The 23151-nt window shown below is 43.1% G+C and overlaps 2 protein-coding genes across 4 annotated transcripts in view; one reads left to right on the forward strand and one right to left on the reverse strand.

Moving 5' to 3' along the window:
- Nucleotides 1-10752, forward strand: msh6 (mutS homolog 6 (E. coli)). Its single transcript, XM_083774405.1, has 10 exons — nt 1-443; nt 972-1174; nt 1542-1717; nt 2109-4683; nt 5523-5806; nt 6476-6593; nt 6706-6795; nt 6983-7137; nt 7376-7575; nt 9216-10752. Exons 1-10 carry the CDS (start codon nt 145-147, stop codon nt 9295-9297), a joined length of 4182 nt encoding a protein of 1393 aa, XP_083630531.1. The 5' UTR covers nt 1-144; the 3' UTR covers nt 9298-10752.
- The window catches only part of fbxo11a (F-box protein 11a), a 22631-nt gene continuing 10146 nt past the window's right edge, over nt 10667-23151 (reverse strand). For 2 of the 3 annotated variants that reach the window (XM_083774407.1, XM_083774406.1), the window contains exons 6-22: nt 22924-23007; nt 22180-22312; nt 21677-21783; nt 21422-21533; nt 21160-21266; nt 19844-19981; nt 19078-19295; nt 18362-18542; nt 17798-17920; nt 16845-16930; nt 16619-16695; nt 15976-16119; nt 14831-14941; nt 14176-14283; nt 12435-12543; nt 12245-12343; nt 10667-11430 (exon numbers count right to left, since the gene is read on the reverse strand). In XM_083774407.1, coding sequence (XP_083630533.1) covers nt 11301-11430; nt 12245-12343; nt 12435-12543; nt 14176-14283; nt 14831-14941; nt 15976-16119; nt 16619-16695; nt 16845-16930; nt 17798-17920; nt 18362-18542; nt 19078-19295; nt 19844-19981; nt 21160-21266; nt 21422-21533; nt 21677-21783; nt 22180-22312; nt 22924-23007 — 2067 coding nt within the window. In that variant the 3' untranslated portion in view covers nt 10667-11300. The remainder of the gene's footprint in view (nt 11431-12244; nt 12344-12434; nt 12544-14175; nt 14284-14830; nt 14942-15975; nt 16120-16618; nt 16696-16844; nt 16931-17797; nt 17921-18361; nt 18543-19077; nt 19296-19843; nt 19982-21159; nt 21267-21421; nt 21534-21676; nt 21784-22179; nt 22313-22923; nt 23008-23151) is intronic. The other variant, XR_014569815.1, reaches the window with a different exon arrangement.

Consider the following 23151-nt stretch of genomic DNA (forward strand, 5'->3'; position numbering starts at 1 on the left):
TGTAGTACTAGTAACTGTAGCAAAGCTGCTAGTTGATGCTAAGCCAAGGGAACTTACCTACTGCTTTATTTTATACAACATATATTAAATAATAATAATAACTTAAAAACTAAATAGCGTTCTGGTTCGGCAGGCAGAGCAACAATGGCTAAGCAAAAGCAAAGCTCGCTGTTCAACTTCTTCACCAAGTCTCCTCCACCAGTGACTTCCAACAACAAGCCCAGGGTGGGGAGTCCTTCCCCGGCCGAGGCAGACGTGCCATCCTCCGTGCACAAGTCCAACTCCTCGCCGAAGGAACAAGCTCAGCTCACTGCACCGCCACCACCGCAGCAGCACAACAATGGCACCAATAAAGTCACACCAAGGCCCAAGACTCATTCCAAGTCTGTGAAAAAGGGCTTCACCAAACTCTTTGGCGACAAGGCGCCTGCAGCTAAGGAAAGGTAAAGGAAGGTGACGCTTCGCAGCACGATGGCGTCGCTTGCCGAAAATAACATATATTCTACACTACAGAGTACGTCGCTTTCCGAAAAGAACAGTGTTCTATACGCGTGGGTAGGGATGGAATATGACCCTTGTTTACCAATTCTGTGTTTGGGAATATTGATAAGTGCAACCACGTGTCGCAGGCTGCACAAATATAAATATCAGACAGTCACAGACAGTATTGCAAATTAATAAATAAAGTGTCTTGTCTGACTTGTCATCTCTGTTAGTATGAGTTCGGCACAGAAATAAATCTGGGTAGTTGTACTGATAGTTTTCTCCTATCCATAACACAGTAGCTAAGGGCAAACTACAGTGTGTTATATTAACTGTTAATCAATGTGAAGATAAAGAATGGAAATCTGACCTGTCAACATTTCATAACACAAAGCTGGTTTCTCTGATTAATAATGGTCACAGTATAGTATTGATCATGAACATCTGTCAGACAGTCCACCTAATGTCGCCTGGCTTTATCCCCACAGTGCTCCATGCCCTTTCAATGCTGGCGCCCTGACGTGGGCCAAAATGGAGGGTCACCCGTGGTGGCCCTGCATGGTGGTTCCCCAGCCTCTGAGTGGACAGCAGATGAGAGGCCGTGGACGTGAGCAGCGCGTGCATGTCCATTTCTTTGATGAGCCTCCTACCAGGGGGTGGGTCAGTACCAGATATGTTCGAGAATACCAAGGTGAGCTGCCGTCTGTTCACTCAATGTAGTTTACTAATCACACCGACACAGAGGATATTCAAAATGAGGGTTTTTACTTTTAAGTTCAATTGATGTGCAGATCTGACAAAATATTAAATGAATAATAGCTGCATTATATTTGAGCGAGCCAACTTAAAACTTTCTCTCACACTCCGTGTTGCTCTCCCTCAAATCTGGATTTCTGCCTGGCATTTGGCGGGTGGTTCTAAAAAGCTAAAATATTTTACCAAGACTACATGAAAGACGGAGCATCCTACAATTCCTACATTGATGCTGATGCAGTCTGTTTGTGGGAGCGATAACCCTTGAATAATACTAATACTGTTTCAAACACCTACCTCTGCAGGCTCTGACAGCAGTGACGCTAAAACCGGAGGGGTGTTCTTCAGTGGCAAACCTGTAATTCGTCACGCAATGGAGCTCGCTGATGCAGTCATGTTTGACAGCCCCGACAAGAGGTTGAAGATGCCCCTCTGCATGGATCCGTCTGATGACGAAGACGAGTATGAGGAAGATATGGAGGTGACATTTCAATTATATTGTAACAATATTATGTCGATGGTACAGCTGTGTTAATGACTGATTTAGCTGAAAATAGCCAATCTACAAGCTCACAACGCGTCATGCTGCGATGTGTTGTGAGCTTGTACATCTTCTATTTTCAGGATGCAAACAAGTGTAAAATGACTTTTACTTATACTGGATCTCTTGTCAACTAGCCGACCTTCCTAACATTTTAGTCTAATTTTTATTTGTTGACGAAATTGTCAATATATGTAGTCTTAGTTTTCATTTAGTTTCCATTTAGTTTTCGTCAGTGAAAATCTGCAAACATTTTGTCATAGTATTAGTCGACGAAATCAACACTATAGAAACTGTTCAACTTTCTTTCTTTCTATTCTTGCTTCTTCAGGTTGACAAATCGACTGTGACTAATGAAGACCTCACAGACGAGGAAGAACCGGAAGCGGAGGAGGCCAGTTCCAAGCCCAGCCGCCGTTCATCACGCGCTGGCGTCGAAAATGGAAGCAAACCCAAGCGCCGCCGCATCATCGTGGCGTCGGACAGCGAAGGAGAGTCGGGCGACGAATTCAAGCCGGAAAAAGCTGCGGCCAGCAGCGAGGATGACGAGGAGGAAGAGGTGGCGAGCAGTGATGAGGAGGGAGGCGAGAGCGAGGACGAGTCTGAAGTGGACAGCCCGGTGAAGCCTCAAAAACGCAAACGTCCCACAGAGAAGCCTTCCAGACCACAGACGAAGGCCGCCGCTCCGGCTGCCAACACCCCTCGGAGAGCGGCGCCCGCCGTCACGGCTGACACAAAGTCGAAGCTGTCGGCCTTCTCTGCTCCCGACAGCTTTGAGAGCCAGGCGAGCGGTGCCGGGGCGGGCGGGAGTGACACTGTGGTCTGGGACCACGAGAAGCTGGAGTGGCTGCAAGACGGCAGGAGGAAGGACAGGAAGCGGCGGCGACAGACAGAGGACGAGTACGACCCCACCACCCTGTACGTCCCCGAGGACTTCCTGAACAGATGCACGCCTGGCATGCGGCGCTGGTGGGAGCTCAAGTCGGAGATGTTCGACGCCGTGCTCTTCTACAAGGTGGGGAAGTTCTACGAGCTGTACCACATGGACGCGGTCATTGGCTGCAACGAGCTCAGCCTGACCTTCATGAAGGGGGCCTGGGCCCACTCGGGCTTCCCGGAGATCGGCTTTGGCCGCTTCTCGGACGGCCTGGTCCAGAAGGGCTACAAGGTAGCCCGTGTCGAGCAAACTGAGACCCCCGACATGATGGAGGCCCGCTGCAAGACCATGTTTAAGCCCACCAAGTTTGACCGCGTCATCAAGAGGGAGGTGTGCCGGGTCATCACGCTGGGCACGCAGACCTTCAGCGTATTGGACGGGTCCCCCACCGAGACTCAGAGCAAGTACCTGTTGAGCGTGAGGGAGAAGGCGGAGGACGAGACCTCTGGGCGCTGCCGTTCCTATGGCGTAAGCTTCGTCGACACCTCGGTGGGTCAGTTCCGCGTGGGCCAGTTCCAGGACGACCGCCACTGCTCCCGCCTGCGCACGCTCGTGGCCCACTTCTCCCCCGCGCAGGTGCTCTTCGAAAAGGGGAACCCGTCGGCTGAGACGCGGAAAATACTGAAAGCTTCTCTGTCCTCCACCATGCAGGAAGGTCTTAATGCGACCTCGCAGTTTTGGGACGCTCAGAAGACCCTCAAAGTTCTGGCAGAGGAAGACTACTTCAAAGAAAGCGTCGGAAAGGATCAAGAGTCGGGAAGCAATCTCCTTCCTGCTGTCCTGAAAAACATGACCTCTGAGACTGATTCTTTGTGCCTTTCCCCCAAGGAGGGCTGCGAGCTGGGCCTGTCGGCGCTGGGCGCGTGCATTTTCTACCTGAAGAAGTGCCTGGTGGACCACGAGCTACTGTCCATGGCCAACTTTGAGGAATATATCCCTGTTGATGTTGAGATGGAGAAGGCAGCTGGCCCCTCCAGCTTCTTTGCCCAGACGCGTCAGCGCATGGTCCTGGATGGCGTGACCCTGGCCAACCTGGAGATCCTTCAGAACGGGTCCGGAGGAACAGAAGGTACACTATTGGAGCGTCTGGACACCTGCTCCACCCCGTTTGGCAAAAGGCTCCTCAAGCAGTGGCTGTGTGCGCCCCTCTGCAACCCCACGTCCATCTGTGACAGACTGAACGCACTGGAGGACCTGATGGGGAATCAAGCCCAGGCCACGGACGTTTCAGAGCTCCTTAAGAAGCTTCCGGACCTGGAGCGTCTTCTGAGCAAGATCCACAGCATAGGCATGCCTCTGAAGGGCGCAGACCACCCCGACAGCAGAGCAGTTCTCTATGAGGAGGTCACTTACAGTAAGCGCAAGATAGCGGACTTTCTCTCAGCACTGGAGGGCTTCAAAACGATGCAGGAGATAATATCCGTCTTAGCCCCGGTCTCTGGGGAATTGCGATCCACCTTGCTCCGTCAGGTGGTCAGTCTGAAAACCAGCAGCAAGGACGGCCTCTTCCCAGACCTCTCTGCAGAGCTCAAGCGTTGGGATAAGGCATTTGACCACCAGAAAGCCCGCACCACCGGTGTCATAACCCCCAAGGCTGGCTTTGACCCAGAGTACGACCAGGCTCTGAGTGGGATCAAGGGCTACGAGAGAGAGCTGTTGGACTACCTGGACAGGCAGAAGAAGAGGCTGGGATGCAAGAACATGACATACTGGGGCACCGGGCGGAACCGCTTCCAGATGGAAGTGCCTGAGAGCGTGAAGAACATTCCAGAGGAGTACGATGTGAAGTCCACCAAGAAAGGCTGGAAGCGTTACGTCACCCGGGAGACGGAGCGCCTCTTCTCGGAGATGCAGGACCTCGAGGAGAAGAGAGACGCTGCCCTGAAAGACTGCATGAGAAGGCTCTTCTACAACTTCGATAAGAACTACAGAGACTGGCAGAATGGGGTTGAATGCATGGCTGTGTTAGGTAAATAAATATCACACTTTTATTTCTGCATGTTTATGCAGAATTAATACAGCATTAATTAAAAGTGAACGCATTTGTGCATTGCTCCTGTGAGAAGTACCGGTAAGTAAATCTGTGAGCAATGTGCTTTAAATAGTCTTGAAATCATTGTGACACCACATGGGATACTTGTGTTGTATTTTATTAGCATGATTGCCAGTGTAATGAAAAGGGGAAAGCACCGGGACTTGCTCCTGACAGAGGGAGAAGGAGATGATTACATTGTTAATTATTTATCTCCACTACAGCTGCATAATGTGTTTATAATGTGCTTCTTTTGCACATTATAAACATTATAATTATAACATTAATGTCATTACTCAGACAGGTTACTGGCATTTGTTCTATTTGCAACAGAATGGCACAACGGCATGCTAGATAGATGTGATAGATGTTTATTATTAACCACTTTTAACTTGGCAGATTCTCCTTAATTTGGGGCATTTCATTATAAGAGATTTAAAACAATATCAGTCTCATATTTACACTATACAGCTCACAATGCAACACTTCTTTTTATACTTTCTTTTTATTCTTTTTATTTTCTTTGTTGGATCACAGGCAGGTCATGTTGGGCATGACAGTTCAATGCATAATTGTTACACTTCAGTTGTTAACATTTCAATTTATTTACACATTATGTTACCGGCCATACAGTCCTGAAAGAATGTGGTGTCCCATATTAGGGTGGTTTTAGTCCTTCACTCATAATGGCAGAGTCCATGGTTTTTATACGTAAGTAAGGTGTTCCGTTCCTTTTGACAATGCGAAAAAAAATCAACTCCTGTGTTTAATTCCAGACGTGCTGCTGAGCCTGGCACGTTACAGTCAAGGGGGAGACGGACCAATGACCCGTCCACAGGTCCTGCTTCCTGGGGCGGGAGACCAATCGGCACCCTTCCTGGAGCTCACCGGATCGCGCCACCCTTGTGTCACAAAGACATTCTTCGGAGATGATTTCATTCCCAATGACATCTTCATCGGCTGCCCCGGCGGCGAGGAGGAGGATCAGGGGAAAGGCCTGGCGCCCTGTGTCCTTGTCACAGGCCCCAACATGGGTGGAAAGTCCACCCTCATGAGACAGGTGGGTCACTGTTGCATGGATTATGTTGCATTTTGTGTGTGTGAATCAAAGTAAACCTCTGTAAATCCTTTGGCCAGGGGACACTAACATGTCCGTACAGGGACAACATTTGTGTCCATGGTAACGACTTGGTCTTGTCCATGGCGAATTTTAGATTTCCTGTTTTACACACCATTATAATGTTCTTATTTTGATCATAACACCCACTTACTGAATGAATGTCAGGGTTTCCTCAGAATATGTATGACACTTATTGATTATGACACTATGGCACAAGGCACATTAGCAGTCCACTAATCCTAGTGGTTCTTAACTCTTGAGTGTTCAAAAGGAACCAAGGGTCCATTTGGTTGCATTTGAACACTCAGAGTTCGTAGTTACAGACCTATAGTGGTCATTCAGGGCTATCTATTTATTTATTGTTTCTGGTAATATTGTCCACTCATTTTGTATGTCCGTGTCAAAAATGGAATGGTGATGAGTTATGACCCCTGCCTTTGGGCAAAAATACGACAAATGCTTAAGGGAGTACCAAGATTAACCTTTTCAAGTCTGTTATGTTCAGTGTGGAAGGCCAAATTAGATATTTGGCTAAGAACGCACGTGGAAAGGGACCTTTGCTAATCATATTAGCATATTCCTTTATAACACTTTGTGTTTCCTGTGCAGTGTGGACTGGTGGTCATCCTAGCTCAGCTGGGCTGCTATGTCCCTGCAGAGACCTTTAATTTAACCCCAGTCGACAGAGTCTTCACCCGCCTGGGAGCCTCCGATCGCATTATGTCTGGTAAAAAAAAAAACAATCACACAATCCTTATTCAAATTGGGGAAATGCCCTGAGCATTCTGTTTGTGAGAAAGTCTTAATATTCACCATACCATTATGTGTGTCTTGTACAGGGGAGAGTACCTTCTTTGTAGAGCTAAGCGAGACTGCAAGCATCCTGCACCATGGAACCAAACACTCCCTAGTGCTCGTGGATGAGCTCGGTAAGATGTCATTGTCCGTGCTATTGATTAGGGCTGTGCCTGTGACTATCGATTGTCTTCTTAGCGATTACTTGATTAATCGAACAGTCAAGAAGCACTTTTTAAATATCGGCGAAATCAACATGATCGATTAGTCTGATTCACCACTCAAACCGTATTTTAATTATGTCACCACTGTTCTTCGTAGGCAGGGGCACAGCCACGTATGACGGCACGGCCATCGCCAGTGCCGTGGTGAAGGAGCTTGCAGAGCAGATCTGCTGTCGCACCCTATTCTCCACACATTACCACTCGCTGGTCGAGGATTATGCAAACAACGCCGCAGTGAGGCAGGGTCATATGGTGAGTAGTGTACACACAACTGCAATGCACACAGCTGACAAATCACACTTTTGACCTTGTACATTAATACTGTTTTCACAATACCTCACGATGTGACAGGGTTGTAAGCTTGTAGATGACATGACTGAAATATATAGGAGGCTAGGGTGAAAGTGCTAAATAGTTTTGTTTTGTAAAGCGTCTTTGAGTGCATACACAGCACGCTATAAGTTTAAATAATAAACACTGTGTCCATCAGGCCTGCATGGTGGAGAATGAGTGTGAGGACCCGAGTCAAGAAACCATCACCTTCCTGTACAAGTTCATCTCTGGAGCTTGTCCTAAGAGCTATGGCTTCAACGCCGCTCGGCTAGCCAACCTGCCCGAGGAGGTCATCCAGGCGGGGCACAGGAAGGCCAGGGAGTTTGAGAAAACCACCATCAGCCGCAGAGTCTTCAAGTATGTGTATTTATAATAGTTGATCTTTTTAACCCATTCTGCGCGGGAACCCCTTTTTGTGTTGGTATACTTTAGCTATTGAAAAATAGCAGATCTACAAGCTCATAGCCACGCTACGAGCTTGTAGGTCTGCTATTTTTGAAAAATCGTGAAAATGTGGCCCAAATGTTTGAATATATTCTTTCAGAGCATTCTTTTTTAGCTCAAATCTTTGCTTCTGGGGCGTCATGACATTTGTCATGACGTCTATGGCCGTTTTTAGCCCAAGGAGTGTTTTTTGTTCAAAACTAATGCTTGGAATGGATTCAGAATCATGAAAACCCCCTAGTTACATGTCACATGCTACTTAAAGCATAAGGAAAGTTTTAAATTTTTGACAATTTTGCCTGCCATAGGATGTTAATTAATGAAAAAACTACCGTAATACTAAAAGCAAGTCAGACAATTTACAATTTACAATTTAGGCATTTAGCAGACGCTCTTAATCCAGAGCGACTTACATTTAGGCAAGAACAAAAGCATGGGAATACATCACATAAAAGCATTTATCATGAAACATGCGTAAGCTAAGAAGGTAACAGTGGAATATCTATATGATGAAACTATACATACACTATACATAATAAACTATACATATTCACTACTATGCTATACATATGTACTATGGCGTGCTATGACTATATACAATACAATTATAGTGCTGTCTACATAACATGCTATAAGTCTAAGTCAAATGCTATCTAAGCCAACAGAAATTCTATCTAAGGGGTTAGGGTAAGTGCTATGGGCCATGATGGAGTCTGAAAAGGTGGGTTTTCAGGCTACGGCGGAAGATTGGGAGTGATGCTGCAGTTCTGACTGCAATGGGAAGTGCATTCCACAGTTTTGGAGCCAGAAGGGAGAAGAGTTTGGGACGTGTGGAGCGTTGTCCCGGCGTTTTTAGTGAGGGTATTCATGAGCAAGTGGATTCATGAATGTATGTATATAGACAATATTTTAGCAAGTGGATTCATGAATGTATGTATATAGACAATATTTTAGGCCAATAAAAAAAGACTATATACCAAATTCCCCACTTTAAACAAAAGAAGCCTGTCGGCTGCCAGACTACATGATTTTGAAGACATTTGAATCTGGTCTCAGGTCTAAATGGCTTAATCAAGCCAGTTATATATTTTAACACAATGACTGCGCAATTAAATACATAGCGATGCCACGTTCACTGCCTGGATTTCACTAACCTTTGAAGAACGGCCGCGCCGACATCATCGTTGCTTTTCATGAAAATCCGCTTTAAAATGGTGTAATCGCTTGTCGTAGTGTTGAAAAATAGGTGATCAAAACAACAGAGCGGAGGAGGAAATTAAATTTAAAATCAAACTTGCAACAAATATAAACATGAAAAGTGAAATACTCTTCTCAAATGAATATGCAACACTGTCGAGAATGGAGCTAGAAGTAGTAGTTCTGGTATTCTACCAACTACCAGATGCTATAATAGATTGGGAACACATCACTTCACCTTGCATCTTTTAAATTGATATAAAGTATTTTTAAGGACCTGCAGACACCCTGTACTTTATTTGGTTTGAATATTTGCTCATTGTTGCATGTCTGTATTTTGTTTTCTTTCCCTACAGGAAGCTCTGTCTGTTTGCTGAAGACCCCACTTTGAGCAAGACAGATTTTACCTCGTTGATTCAAATGATTAGCAGCCTGTGAACATTCTTTTTCTTGCTAAGTTCTCTATACTTTGTAGTTCTTTGTTCCTAACATAAAAAAAAAAACACTACCGTTATGATCTAATAAAGTTTATTAAAAAAAAATGACCATGTCTCATCTAGGAAATTAAACCCTTTTAATTCACACTAGCGCCTACATAATGGTTATTGAATACTTCACAATATATTAAGTCTAGATGTTATGATACATGCATACACAATTCAGGCTGTATGAGAACCCACAGTTACCAATACACATGAAGGGGGAGCAATGAAACCATATAGCGCTGTAAAGATACATTGTCTCAGCTTCAATTGAGTAAAAGCCTTTTAAAAATTCTCCAGCAATGTTGTGCCTCATGGAAAGTCTTGGCTTTATGAAGTGGAACAGGAAGTGCTTGGATATGAAAATGAATGTGGAACTACTGAGGTAAAATTTCACCGGCATCAAACTACCTTTTCAACAATCTCATCAAAGTGGATGTGTTAAAACTGAGGAGTAATGCATTGCTTTATCTACTTAAGCCCTATGTTATACTTTGAACAGTGCAAATAGCCAATTTTGCAGGTTTTGACATTTTCATAAGATAATCACATGGGCACAAACCAGAGTAGGATGTAATTTAGCTTGAAGGATACTTTTATATATTAAGCAGTCATGTAGGTAGTTTCTATTGCTCAGTCTTCTATTGCGAGTAGATTATACTCTTCCACTATTGTGAATAGATCTCAAACTACCGCTTATGAAAATGTAATTAACCTATTTCAACCTGGTGTACTTGCGCTGTGCACAGGCAAAATAGCTGATCTACAAGCATTTGATCAAATGGACATATTACAAAACATAATTTGGACTGTGCTCAGGTTGGTATGGAAGTCTTCCAGACTGAGCGAGATCAGCCAGCTGCTCAGAAATTCAGTCTCTTGTACTTTCTTTACTCAGTGGGTCAACCACCCTTCAGTTCCTACTTTGCACTCTATTTCAGTCAGTCACATTGTGAGCTTCTAGATCAGCTATTTTCCAGATTGTGGCAAATATGACTGATCTATGATTTCCTCCAATGCTTTTTTTAACAGCCTGCAAGGGAAAACACCATGAATAAATGTATGCAAATTGGTGAAAATTGGCATGTTATAAATTTCCATTCAGCTTATGTACAATGACTTAATATGTATGGCACTCCTCTCCTCCAAACGGACTAGACCAAAAAGGTCTTTCAATATCTTTCGGTTATATGCATTGTGCTGAACTGCAAGTGTAAAGTGCTCAACATTGCTGGAGAAAATGTTTAGTGTCATCTTCTCTGTTCTCTTTCACAGAAAGAAGTTAGATACTGCGACATGAGTACAATTACAGCAAGCCTAGGGTGTAATAACCAAAACAAACACATTTAATAAAATAAAAGACATTCAAGTACAGTAAGATTTTTGCATGAAAATACAAAACTACACAAAAGCATTAAAATCAAATCAACATTTTCTTAAAAAAAGAAACGAGAGGAAACAAAAAAGCTGAAGTGCTAGGTTATTCCCCACCGTACGTATACACGAGCTCAACAGTTGCCCAGTGATGGAAGCATTGTATTGGAGCTTATGTCTCCACATGAGGGAAGAATGCCTCTTACGACTGCACGTGTGTCCACAATGGGTCGGTACATGACTGCATTATTCCATGTTCCACTTCTCAAAAGGCATGTGAGCCTGATGGCTCTTGTCCAACATGCCCCCACGCCCTGAGTCAACGATAACCTGCTCTGTTCCATCCAGGGAGTCCTCTTCTGTGTCAATAAGTTGCAGGGAAAGGAAAAAGTGTGGCAGCCGTAAGACAACTTCCTTTTTTTATGTCTCCTTTCAGCATATTTTTGTCCCAAGACTTTTTTTTTAAAGCCACTTCATGGGTTCTGTTAAACTGAATTTCATTATGTTAGAGTTTGTTATTTCTTGCTCCAAAGCAGGACTCAAGAAATTAAGTCTGTGTAGTCCATCACTGTTGCAGCCTGAAGTTCAGTTGTGCTGCAATGTGTTGGACTCTATAGGAGGAGCAGAGTCATACAGCGTGTCCGTGTCATGAGTTGGCTCTCCTGCTAACGTACAAGGGTTCGACAGCGTCCCAGCACCACAGTCGCAGAAAAATCTGCAGGGGAGTAAAATAAAGTAAGTTAATACTTATAGACTTATAGAATAATGTTCTCACGGTGGGGTGGTTGAGAGCTACAGACTTAATATATAGAACTTACAAACCATTTAGAGGTCATAATAATGCTTTGTTCAGACTGCAGATAAATCACATTTCTTGTTTCTCAAATATGATATAGGCTGAAGATCCTTACACACCAGGCAGGTTTATTTTGTGTGATTGATTTGCATTAATTTAAAGTTCTATTTGTCTCATTACAGTCCTTACAGTACATCCACACAGAACGCGTAAACCTGTATGAATCAGTTTGTGAAATATTCACTGGCGCATTCTGTTTTGTAAGACCTTTAATGTTCCCACAATGTCATTCGAAAGTGATCAGATTGGATGTGTGTATTCAGACATCATCTGCTCATCTGCTTTGGTTGCTGTGATAATAGCCATTATGACTTCTGTTATACTAATTGATGACGTCACAGTAGACAGGGCATTGTCACAGCCAAGGTTGCCAGGGTTAAAGAAAAGCACAATAAAAACACACACACACACACACACACACATCCTCAGTTGAAGCCAGGTGCACCTGGCTGACAATAGAAGAAAGTAAGGTCTGCACACTGAGTAATGCTCCAAAGCTTATTTGTTGCGTTTTCCTTACACCATAGTGGACATGACCTTTAGGCTCTTCATCAGAGCAAGGGGTTGCCAGGGTTACACAGGGTGTCCCTTATTATGCACAGGTATTGCTGATGGGAGTTTTTCGGACGGGAGAATAAATATAATTTAATACCCATATTATTTTATGACTGACCTGTCATGCCTGATGAACTCCACATCGTGTCCTTGGTGGCACTTTTTGATGCAGTTCACACAGATGGCGTTGCGGTCTGTTGTGTTACAGGTGTGACACCTACGGGAACAGATGAGAGCAGCCATTAGACAAACGAGACTTGGATACAGAGTACACAGCTTTGACTGTGACGATCACCTCCGATAATTACCTGTAAAAATCGTGCATTGGATAGCTGGTGTAGCTTGAAATCTTGTACAGGCACTGACCTCTGCTCACAGCCTTCTCTATGGCATCTTGATTGTTCATTATTTTGTTATCTGAAAATGGGAGAAAAGAACAATTTACAATTACATTTTTAAACTTGAACAAGCAATTCATGGGTAGAAAAATGAAATGTCAAAATATGTGACTAAATGCCATGAGCATTGGGAAGGAAAGTATTCTCATCTCCCACCCGTAGGTGGCAGCAAAGGTTAAGCTATTGCCACCATTCAGTCCCATTCTATTTGGCCTGCAGAAGAACAGCACTTCCTCCTCCCCTGCAGCAGGCATTGTTGTGATCCTCGTCTATCTATCCATCTTTAGAAACATTCATATTTTACCCGTGAGATAACATGGAGTTACTATTTGAGCTTATAAACATGGTCGCTTTGTTTATCCAGCACAATTATGCACTTAGTGCACTTAGTTCTTTACACAGAGTATTTGACACTAGACTGTAGCTGTTGTATGGTCTTTTAACGCACAATTATTTTCACATGCCTTTTAGTAACTGGTATTGTTGACAATAAAGTTGAACCTTGACCTCGATTAGGGCTGTAATTCTGATAAAAAGGACTAGAAAAGCCTCCATGCCTCCCCATTGTGTACGGACATGCATTGGGATCCAGGTAGCCCTCCAAGCAGAACCCAATGGTACTGAAGTTTCTGACATTTTTTTAGACCCAGACAATGGGGTCCTGTTCCAGCAGTACTCTGCCACCTGGTACGCGGACATAAATAAAACATAAACACCGTGAATACGGCCTGTCTGCGCTCTTTTACGTTTACGTTTAAGTACCTATACATACCGCTGCGAATATCTCCTGTGGCACGGAAGCCGTGAAGTATTTTTAATCTTTGTTTGACCGATTTGGTCGCTTTGATTCTTCTCTTCCTTCCTTGTTTATTGACACCTCATTGTACCGCCTATCTGGCTAGCTAGTGGCGCTATAGCTATGACAGAGCAGATCAGAGGCAGGGACGTAGCCGCAAAAGCCAACCGCACACCGGGAGGCGGTACAATAAACGGTAAACAAACAAGAAGAAATAAAGTGACCAAATCGGTCAAACAAAGTTAAAAAAATACTTAACGGCTTCCGCGCCACAGGAGATATTCGCAGCGGTATGTATAGGTACTTATAGTTCACGAATTCAGAAGCCCTCAAAGGAAAACAGGCCGTCAAACGGCGCAGATACGATGTTAGTGAGCATATTTATGTCCGCGTTCCAAAATTCCCATACGAAAATATAAATATGAACAGGGACCCTACACAAAGCGACATCAAAATTTCAGAAAAGCTTTATGGAGGGTTCCGAGAGGGGCTAGGATCCAGGCAAAGACAATGTAGCCAAGAGCTATCGCTCGAATGAGGTAAGTCTTTAATATAATGTAATAAATTAATAGGAAGCTATAAAACACGTAAAAGGCGTCATTGGCGCTGTGGGATTTCATTCAAAAGACGTTAAATCTTTGGATAAGAGTTAAAGGAAAACAAGAAATAACAGTTTCAACCAGCTAAACTCTATAATTAGTTGACCTGGGGTTCCCCAGGGCTCTACATTGGTTCTGCTTCTTTTTACCTCTACATCAAATCTCTTTGGAGAAAACAGCAAATTGTGGTTGATGATGTGGTTGTCTCCATTGGCTTGTTAAAAATGTATAGAGGGTGTACAAAATTAAGAGTTACCTTTCATCGTTACGTTGACACCAGATGCAAGAAACAGCCCCCCAAAGCGGTTGTTGAAAATCTGATTTCCCTCTAGGGTTGCTGTGGCGTGGTTTGTAATCTCAATACCTAAATACAGAAAAGAGTTGAAATGCAGTCTTAAAACGTACAATAGGACAGACACGCCTCATTAGCTAGGGTAGTTTGTCTACTACACTAATGGTTCTCAAAGGACCCCCCAGATTGATATGTATTTAGCTGTGGACCCCCATCTCAAAATGTGGCATGTGCCAGGGACCCCCAGAAGAATAATCCCAAATTTTCCAATGTTTTTAAAACAATGTTAAAAAAATAAGTAAATAACAGATGTAAAAGGCTGAGTATGTGACTCTCAGCTCTTAAAATGTTTGAGAATCACTGGGGATCCGATGGGTAATTCCGACGGAGCATTAGTCCGACAGGCGGGATCAACTGTCGGACATGCGCTGCTCCCGTGCTTGCGGTTATGGTTCGGTTAGGGTTTGAGAGGTAGGTTGTCGGTCTAATGACTGTCAGACCAATAATAGTGTCCAAAGCTCAGGACTAAAGCCTGTACCCGAATCACTGCACTAGATTTGAGTCATTCTTTAGTAAAATAATTAATTCAATCAGCATGCCGAAGGCTGACACAACCCACCCGCAGCGAAGCCATCGAATATCCTGTTTTTCCGGAGGATGGGATGGCTGTTGGTGCTGATCAGGACTCCTGCCTGGGCATTTCTGAAGATGTCATTCTCCTCTAGAAGACCTGAGGACAGAGGACACAGAGGCTGTCATCCAATTTCTGCCATCCAGCAGGTTTTGCCTGATCCCATGTGAATGCAGCACGAAATCAACACTGTTTGCCAGTGTAGCAGGTATATGAGAAGATATCCCTGACATGCCAATATTATTTATTGTCACCTTTATTTTGTAATGTGTTGTTGTGCAATAGACAGTTTTGGGAGCTTTTATTTTGGAGTCTTCACTTCCTCCTGCAGCTACGTCATCTACCTGCGATGTGTTCTCACTTGTCTGATGTCAGCCTGTGAGGAGGTGGGTTTGTTCTCTGCTCTTGGTAGATTTCAGTTCTAATGTTTAAGAGTATTTAACCAGTGTAAACTGTGAAATGAGGTTATAATGTCATTCCTTATGTTGCTGTGTAATTGTTTTGCAAAGGTTTGAGTGCTTTAGCAAACTTTTTGCATGTGCAGCATGCTTAATTGTCGTCTTTTCCCCATTACAGAATGCAATGTGTGTGTGCTCACTGTGCTGCAAATGACCTGTGTGTTAATGCGGTTGCATTATTTTCTGTTTATTTCGTCCAGTTTCTGTTGCTCCCGTGATTTACTGAATTGTGTCTTTATTGTATTGTTTTATTTACATTTCCATAAAATATAGTGTTCGGTATATAGCCGGTGGTGTATTATTTTCAAGTCCATTGTAATTGTGTATTGTGATGTATAGTGACATATTGAATCTGAATATTGTGTAAGGCATACTAGCCTCTCACTTGTCTGATGTCAGCCTGTGAGGAGACTGGTGTGTGCTGTGCAGAAGACCTGTGTTAATGCTGCTGCATTGTTTTGCGTTTATTTCGTGCAGGTGGCACTGGTGGCAACTAAATATGCCACCAGTTTGGGCTAAAGTGAAACTCTGAGTCCCCTTGTCCATCCAAGCACAACACAGCACAGAGTCGTAGCGAGGGTCTGCAGAGGAGTAGGCCCAGACCGGCGGCTACACCAGTCAATGATCATTTCAGCTTGTGGTGAACAAACCACAAAGGTAGGTAGCGACACTCACCTCTGCCTCCGTTGAATATGCAGATCCCGCCGTCCCGGCCGTCATGGATCTTGTTCCTCCGCAGTGTGGGATTGCTGTCCGTTTTGATCCAAACTCCTGCCATGGCGTTGTCAAAGATCTCATTGTCCTCTATGAAGCCTAAGCCTGACACACACACACACACACACACACACACACACACACACACACACACACACACACACACACACACACACTTTAGTATCGGGGGGAGGGAGGCCATTATGACATCCTGTCTGTAGAACTTTATGAGCAGAAGACTGGGATAGTTGAGCATCATTCTAGAGTACAAAATAGGACTTAAAACTGCAATCCGTAAAATACACGTTCTACCAAGTATACGAATCTGGGTTCACCCAGCAGCAAAATTTGTACTGCTAAACAAATAATACAGAAGGCTTGTTTGGCCAGAGGATGAATTGCGTCTTCAGCTTCATGCAATGCTACTTGTCCACCAGTAGTGGTCCTACCAGATATACATAAATGTTTCAATAGAAGAGCATCTATACTTTGTTGACCGCGGTCCCTGGGGTGAGCCTGTAGATCGGCTATTTTCACCAAATGTTTGCCCCAGAATAGGGATGCTAGTATCCATGTAGTTAAGGTTAAGCCTGCTTCTTCTCACCAGAATTGTAAACCAAAATGCCACCATTTTGGCCTCCCCAGATCTTGTTCCGTCGGATTTTGGGGTTGCTTCCAGTCCTTTCAAGAGGGAAACATGAGATATATTATGAGCTATATGCCACACAACAAACATTTGCCAAGGCACAAATAAAATAATTCATTACTATTTCCAGATGCTGTATATCAGTTGGACAAGTATGTACAGGAGTCTGTTGAATTCCACAAACCTAATTTGAACCCCAGAATACATGTGATTGTAGATGTCATTGTCTTCTAGCACGCCATGTCCATTGTCATAAAAGTAGACACCAACCTATTTAGACAAGAGCAAAAGAAATATGTTTTAGTTTGTGTTTAGTTTTCAAAAATAGCTTATTTAGCTGATAAAAACTATCGTATCTACTAGCTCACAACACATCACAATGCGATGCCTTGTGAGCTTGTATATGCAGAGGTTATAAATGCACCAGACTGCAACTGGTTCACCCAAAACCACAACAGGAAGTATTTGTTCAACCTGACTTGATGCTAGGCACACTTTTTATGCAATACACATATACTCTCTGAAGCAATATGCATCAAGTCTACATGGCAGTCTGATTACACACACACACACACACACACAGATGTGACAGAGAACACAGTCAGGTTAACCTTCTCTCATCCATGTGTGTGTCCCTCGTTAATATTCGTATATGTGACCAAATTTAACTGAGGGACTGGCCATTGGATTTCTTTGAATTTTCGTTTTTTCATGTCATATGAAAACAGGGAATCATAGCTTCAAATTGACATTGGTTGTTCAGTTTGAGCCACCAGTTTTGGAGATATGGCTTATAGAGTAATGTCTTGCAGAAAACAGCGAGTTGAGAAAACAGGCTTGAAATGTTCACTTCTGTGGTCTCTAACATTACACCTAGCTACATGTTTAAGCATTTATTTCATATTTACATGTCGCTTTCAGCTCTGACACGTATTTCAGACATGCTCTAGTTAGTATGTGAAGTATCTGTGCTATCAATTCATTTTGAAAAATAAAAATAAATCTCCTCTGGTGAAAAGCTGGAATTTGCGCGATGGCAGTCTCTCAGTCAAATCTGGTCACATATGTTTGTATACATACGTTTGTAACATTCTCGTGTGTGTGTGTGTGTGTGTGTGTGTGTGTGTGTGTGTGTACCTGCTTCCCGCTGTGTATCCGGTTCCTCCTCAATACAGGCGTACTCCCCGTTGTAACCCACACTCCTGCCAGTGTGTTGCTGTACACCTCGTTCTCCTCTATTACACCTTGGCCCTTCTCGTGCTGCAGGACACACAAGTGTTACATGTATGTTATAGTGCTGCAGGACCCACAAGTGTTACATGTATGTTATAGTGCTGCAGGACCCACAAGTGTTACATGTATGTTATAGTGCGGCACAATTAATCAAAAAAAAGAGATTCAAAATCTAGATTCAGACATGCATGCAATCTCATTTTGTGAAGAATCGTGCAAGCACTAGTTGGCTGTCCAATTCATTTTAGTTGCACATCGTGTGAGAATCGGGATCTCAATTCTTGTGGAGGAAAATCGAGATTCACATTTGAGCAAGAATCGTGCAGCGGTAGTATGTTAACACACCATGTAAAATATACCGGTAATATACTACATTACAGAAATGGTCATCGACTATTACAGTACACACACATTCCATGGGTATGGTGCATATGCTAGTGCTAACCATAGTAAATAATAAATATTCACCACATATATGCCGCCATGCTGTCCGTCATGGATCTTGTTGTGCCTGACAATAGGACAGCTGTTTGTCCGGATCTGGATTCCAGCCAGCGCGTTGCCGTAGATGTCATTTCCCTCGATAAGGCCGCGACCGTCACCGAAAATGTAAACGCCACCTTGGTTACCATTAAAAATGGCATTGCCCCTGTGTTTGGATAAATCACAGGACATTTCAACACCCCACACATCCCTTAGCTGCGAGCCAATTACCTTCATCCACTCAAGAGCTATTTCTAAAGTAGCCAATCGCTTTTTAAACCTTTTAAAAATCTTTGCTGAAAAAGAAAAGACCCCTAGGGGTCCTTGAGGGAGTTCCAGGGGGTCCCCAGCTAAAAGATAGTTAGGAACCACAAGGACCCTTATGGGCCTGTACACTGAGAGTTAAATTAACTTTGATTTTACAATATACAGTACATTAGGGTCCCAGAGATAGAAATGCCATTAAATAGGGGGCCGTAGCCTAATTCAGGTCAAACCGGGGGCCCTTAATGAAAATGGTTAAATCACTGCTAGAGCCGTACAAATCTTCTCTTATGGGGGTCCTTCGCATATATTTTCTAATGGGGCGGGTCCGCAAGCGAATGAGTATCATTTTGGGGGTCCAGTTTGGGAACCACTGTTCTATAGTAAATCTCTTCGCAAGAAATAAACAGAAAATATGGCGTTGTGACTGCACTAACCTTATTGTTGGATCACTATTGGAGGTGATCCACACCCCAGCAAAGTTGTTTGCATAGATCTTGTTTTCGATGAACTGTCCGCGGCCCTTTTCATGCACGTAGATCCCCCCCGTTTGGCCGTGATGGATCTCACAGCGGACCACCGTGGGGTTGGCATATGCCTTCACCTCAAAGCCCGCAATGCGGTTTCTGTGGATGTTGCAGCTTTCGAAGTAACCCTGACAACCGGGGAGAACAGAAAATGATTTTCAGTAGAAGATTGTTTATCCAAACTGTCATAGCTTCCTAAAAGGTATACAATATATACTTTTCTTTTGTAAACAAGTATTATGCAACTGAATATATACTTTAGATCAACTTACAGTAATTGGAAAAACTATTCAATTCAACCCATCAAACAATAACAGGCACTCGGTGCCGCGCTATGAGCTTGTAGATCTGCTATTGTTCAATAGCTAAAGAATAACATAATGCTTAAACCACCAAAAGGGGTTCCCCGTCCTGAAGGGTGGGTTAACTCCATTATCAAAGCAATTGTCCGTCACTGGTCTCACTGGTCTCATGGTCCGTCACTGGTCTCATGGTCCGTCACTGGTCTCACTGGTCTCATGGTCCGTCACTGGTCTCATGGTCCGTCACTGGTCTCATGCCGGTATTTAGCCTTGGATGGAATTTACCAGCAGCTTTGGGCTGCAGTCACAAATAACCCGACTCTGCTTTGTCTCCGTACAGCAGACAAAACAAAACGCATCAGGTTTCAGCTTACCATCCCATGATCAAAGGTGAAGACACCCACGTCTCGGCCATGGTGGATGTGATTCCGTCGTATTATGGGGTTGCCATGGTTTTTCACCCAGATCCCAGCCAGCGCGTTGTTTGAGATCTCATTGTCTTCATAAATGCCCTGAAAATAGAAGTCAGAAAAAGAGCTGAAGTCAGAGGCGTTTGTTGATCATCGTGTGCAGCAGTGTTTTTTTTTTTTTTTTTTTTAAGATATTTTTTTGCGGCTTACGCCTTTTTATTGATTTTTGAAGGGACAGACAGTAAGCTGACAGGAAACGGGAGAGAGATGGGGGGATGACATGCAGTAAAGGCCGTGTCGGGTCCGGGAGTCGAACCCGCGGCACACTGCGACTGGATTACCAGTCCGGTGCCCAGACCGTTACGCTACGGCCTGGGCCACAGCAGTGGTTTTAAACCCTTTTCATATCAAGGCCCACTATTTTATTCAGCATTTGAACCACGGAACCACCATTTGATGACATTTAGCGTTGCAGACCCGAAACTAAAGACCATGTACACATGTCCATGCTGTATTGATGTTGGTACCATTAGGAGAGATAACATGCAAATGCTCAAACAAAATAACAATTCTTCTACATTCTCTAATTGTGTAGACTTCTTGTAAATTAACTTATTAAGTAATGCAGATGTTTAACAATAATTTCACTCCCGAGAGTGTAAAATGAAACCAAATGGTCCTGTATGGGTCCATTTGGTTTCATTTTACACTCAAGAGTTAAAGATCTATAAGGGTCAATTTGGTTACCAACTCTCCCATCATTTAGCTGGGGACCACCTGGAATACCTTCAAGGACCACTGGTGGAAAACCACTGTTGTACAGTACAGTTGAGCACATGACAATAGCAGTGATGGAATGCGTGGTTATAATTACATACTTGTACATATTACATTACCGGTACTTTACTTTTCGCATCTTCTTGAGCTCAGCATTGCACTGAGGACTATAAAGTGACCTGACCTTACTTTCATTGTCAAGTACAACTTTAAACGTAAAATGTAAGCGCAGGCACAAAGATATGCCAGGTCAGAAAGCTGCATTCCTGCACATTTTAAATTCACACACACACACACACACACACACACACACACACACACACACACACACACACACACACACACACACACACACACACACACACACACACATATAATTCAATGGCTTTTAAACCCCTTATCTTTATGGCCAATGTTAGAATTTGTTTTTTAATTGCTGACCAGCTTCTACTGAACACATACATTATACAGCGTTCCTACAAGGTGTATTAGGTTTATCTCACCTGTGCATGATCTGTAATGTAAAGGCCCACATTCTCACAGTCACTGATGTTGCAATGCTTTATTGTGGGGCAAGCACCTTGGCCACTAACGCAGACAGCGGACCCCACTGAAACAGAGAAACAGGGACTTAGAAATGCAACGCTAAATCACATGCCTTCACCAAGATATTATGGAAATGTCCCCATTATATCTTACTGTAAGTCGTCAAGAGTACACATTCTGCTATGCCGAAATACAGCAGCGAAAATAGGATAAGGTTACCTGTGCATGTGCTGCGTATGATGCAGTGATCAATTATGGGGCTACAGTTGACTGTAATTTCCAAGCAGTGATGTGCATTGTGGTGCTGGGCGGATTTATCATCAGGATTGAACTACGAGGGAGAGAAGAGTATTTATCGATATACTTATTAAATAATTTACAGGTTAAGCTGGCACGGCATGCATAGAATGAATCAAACAAAAGACCAAAGATTGCCATATGGCCTACAAATGTTTTATTAACTGGTTGTCTCACCCTTATGGTCATGTATCCAACATATGCATCCTCGGAACCTTCCATGAACACAAATGTAGAATCTCTGGTATTCTCAATGACCACCTTGTCTGCAACTTTTCCTGGAGCTGTAAAATGGAGATACTGTTAAATTGGAGACAAAGCCAGCTACACGCATACAGAGGTTAGGCTTCAGAAGGTTATTATAGTTAGACTTAAAACTAGGTGTGAAAAATATAGTTAACCAAGATAAACAAATATAAACTAGACTTAAGAAAAAAACTGACTAGCACATGTGTTTATTGAGAATCAATTGCCTTCACAAAAAGTGCCTATTGTAATAACTATCACCTTTTAAACTAAAACTTAATACTGAAACTAATCAAAACTGAGAGAGCATCTTTAAACAATAGCAACTAAACTGAAACAAACAAGGCAACTGTGAAAACTAAACTAAGCAAGGAAAATATAAAAAAACAATAAAAAAACAAATGAATACAAAACTATAGTAACACACTACATACCTGCTCCGATCATTGTAATGGGTGACTCGATGTAGATCCATTCATCTGTGTAAATACCCGAGTGGACGAATATCAGACCATCAAAGTGTGCCTCCTGGACCCCTCCAAGGGCATCCTCGATGGTGTCATAGTACTGCGGAGAGAGACAGCGGTAAGCCCGAGTACATAGTTGTGCAACACATTGTGAGCCTATAGATCTGCCATTTGCCAGTGTTGATTTCGTCAACTAAAACTATGACGAAAAATGTTTGTCGACTACCCTTTTTTACTGACAAACTACATCAAAACGAATTTAGAATTAAGCCATGATGAAGAAAACTATGACTAGACTAAAATGTGAGGGAGGGACTAGAGGAGAAGAGATCATGTTATGCTCAGGTTGTTGAAAATAGTTTATCTACAAGCACACATTGTAGATCACCTATTTTCAGCATGCAAACAAGTGTAAAATCTGCCATTACAACGCCATCAAGGCCCGCACAAATGCATTTTTTTCTACACAAAACTGTAGATTTAGTAGACTAAAATCATATGATATTTAGTCGACAAACCTAGACTAACACTAAAACATTTCAGATGTCTAAAATAAATAATATAATAAATAAATAAAACTAAAGACTGCTGCCAAAATCAACACTGTCATTTACACTGCTAAGAAACAAAATATAAATCACAGGCATGAAGATCAGGTTTATGTGTAGAAATTGAAAAAAAGAAAGAAAAAACTAAAGTTAGTTCACTTACAAGCATGTTTTCCCTTCCCTTGTATCTGGCAGGATTACTGTAGAAGTGTTCAGCAAAGCCTGGTTTAACATGTGCTCCTTTGTACTGTGAAGAAAAATAGAAATCCTAAGAATGAATTTAACGCTAACTGCACAAGAGGGAATTAACAGGCCATACTTATCTTGATATAAAGCTTATTAATTACTTCAATTACAGAAGCAATCAATAGATCTCGGAATAAAGCTGAAC

The sequence above is a fragment of the Protomyctophum parallelum genome, assembly GCF_964188405.1.
Source record: "Protomyctophum parallelum genome assembly, chromosome: 10".
NCBI classification, from domain to species: domain Eukaryota; kingdom Metazoa; phylum Chordata; class Actinopteri; order Myctophiformes; family Myctophidae; genus Protomyctophum; species Protomyctophum parallelum.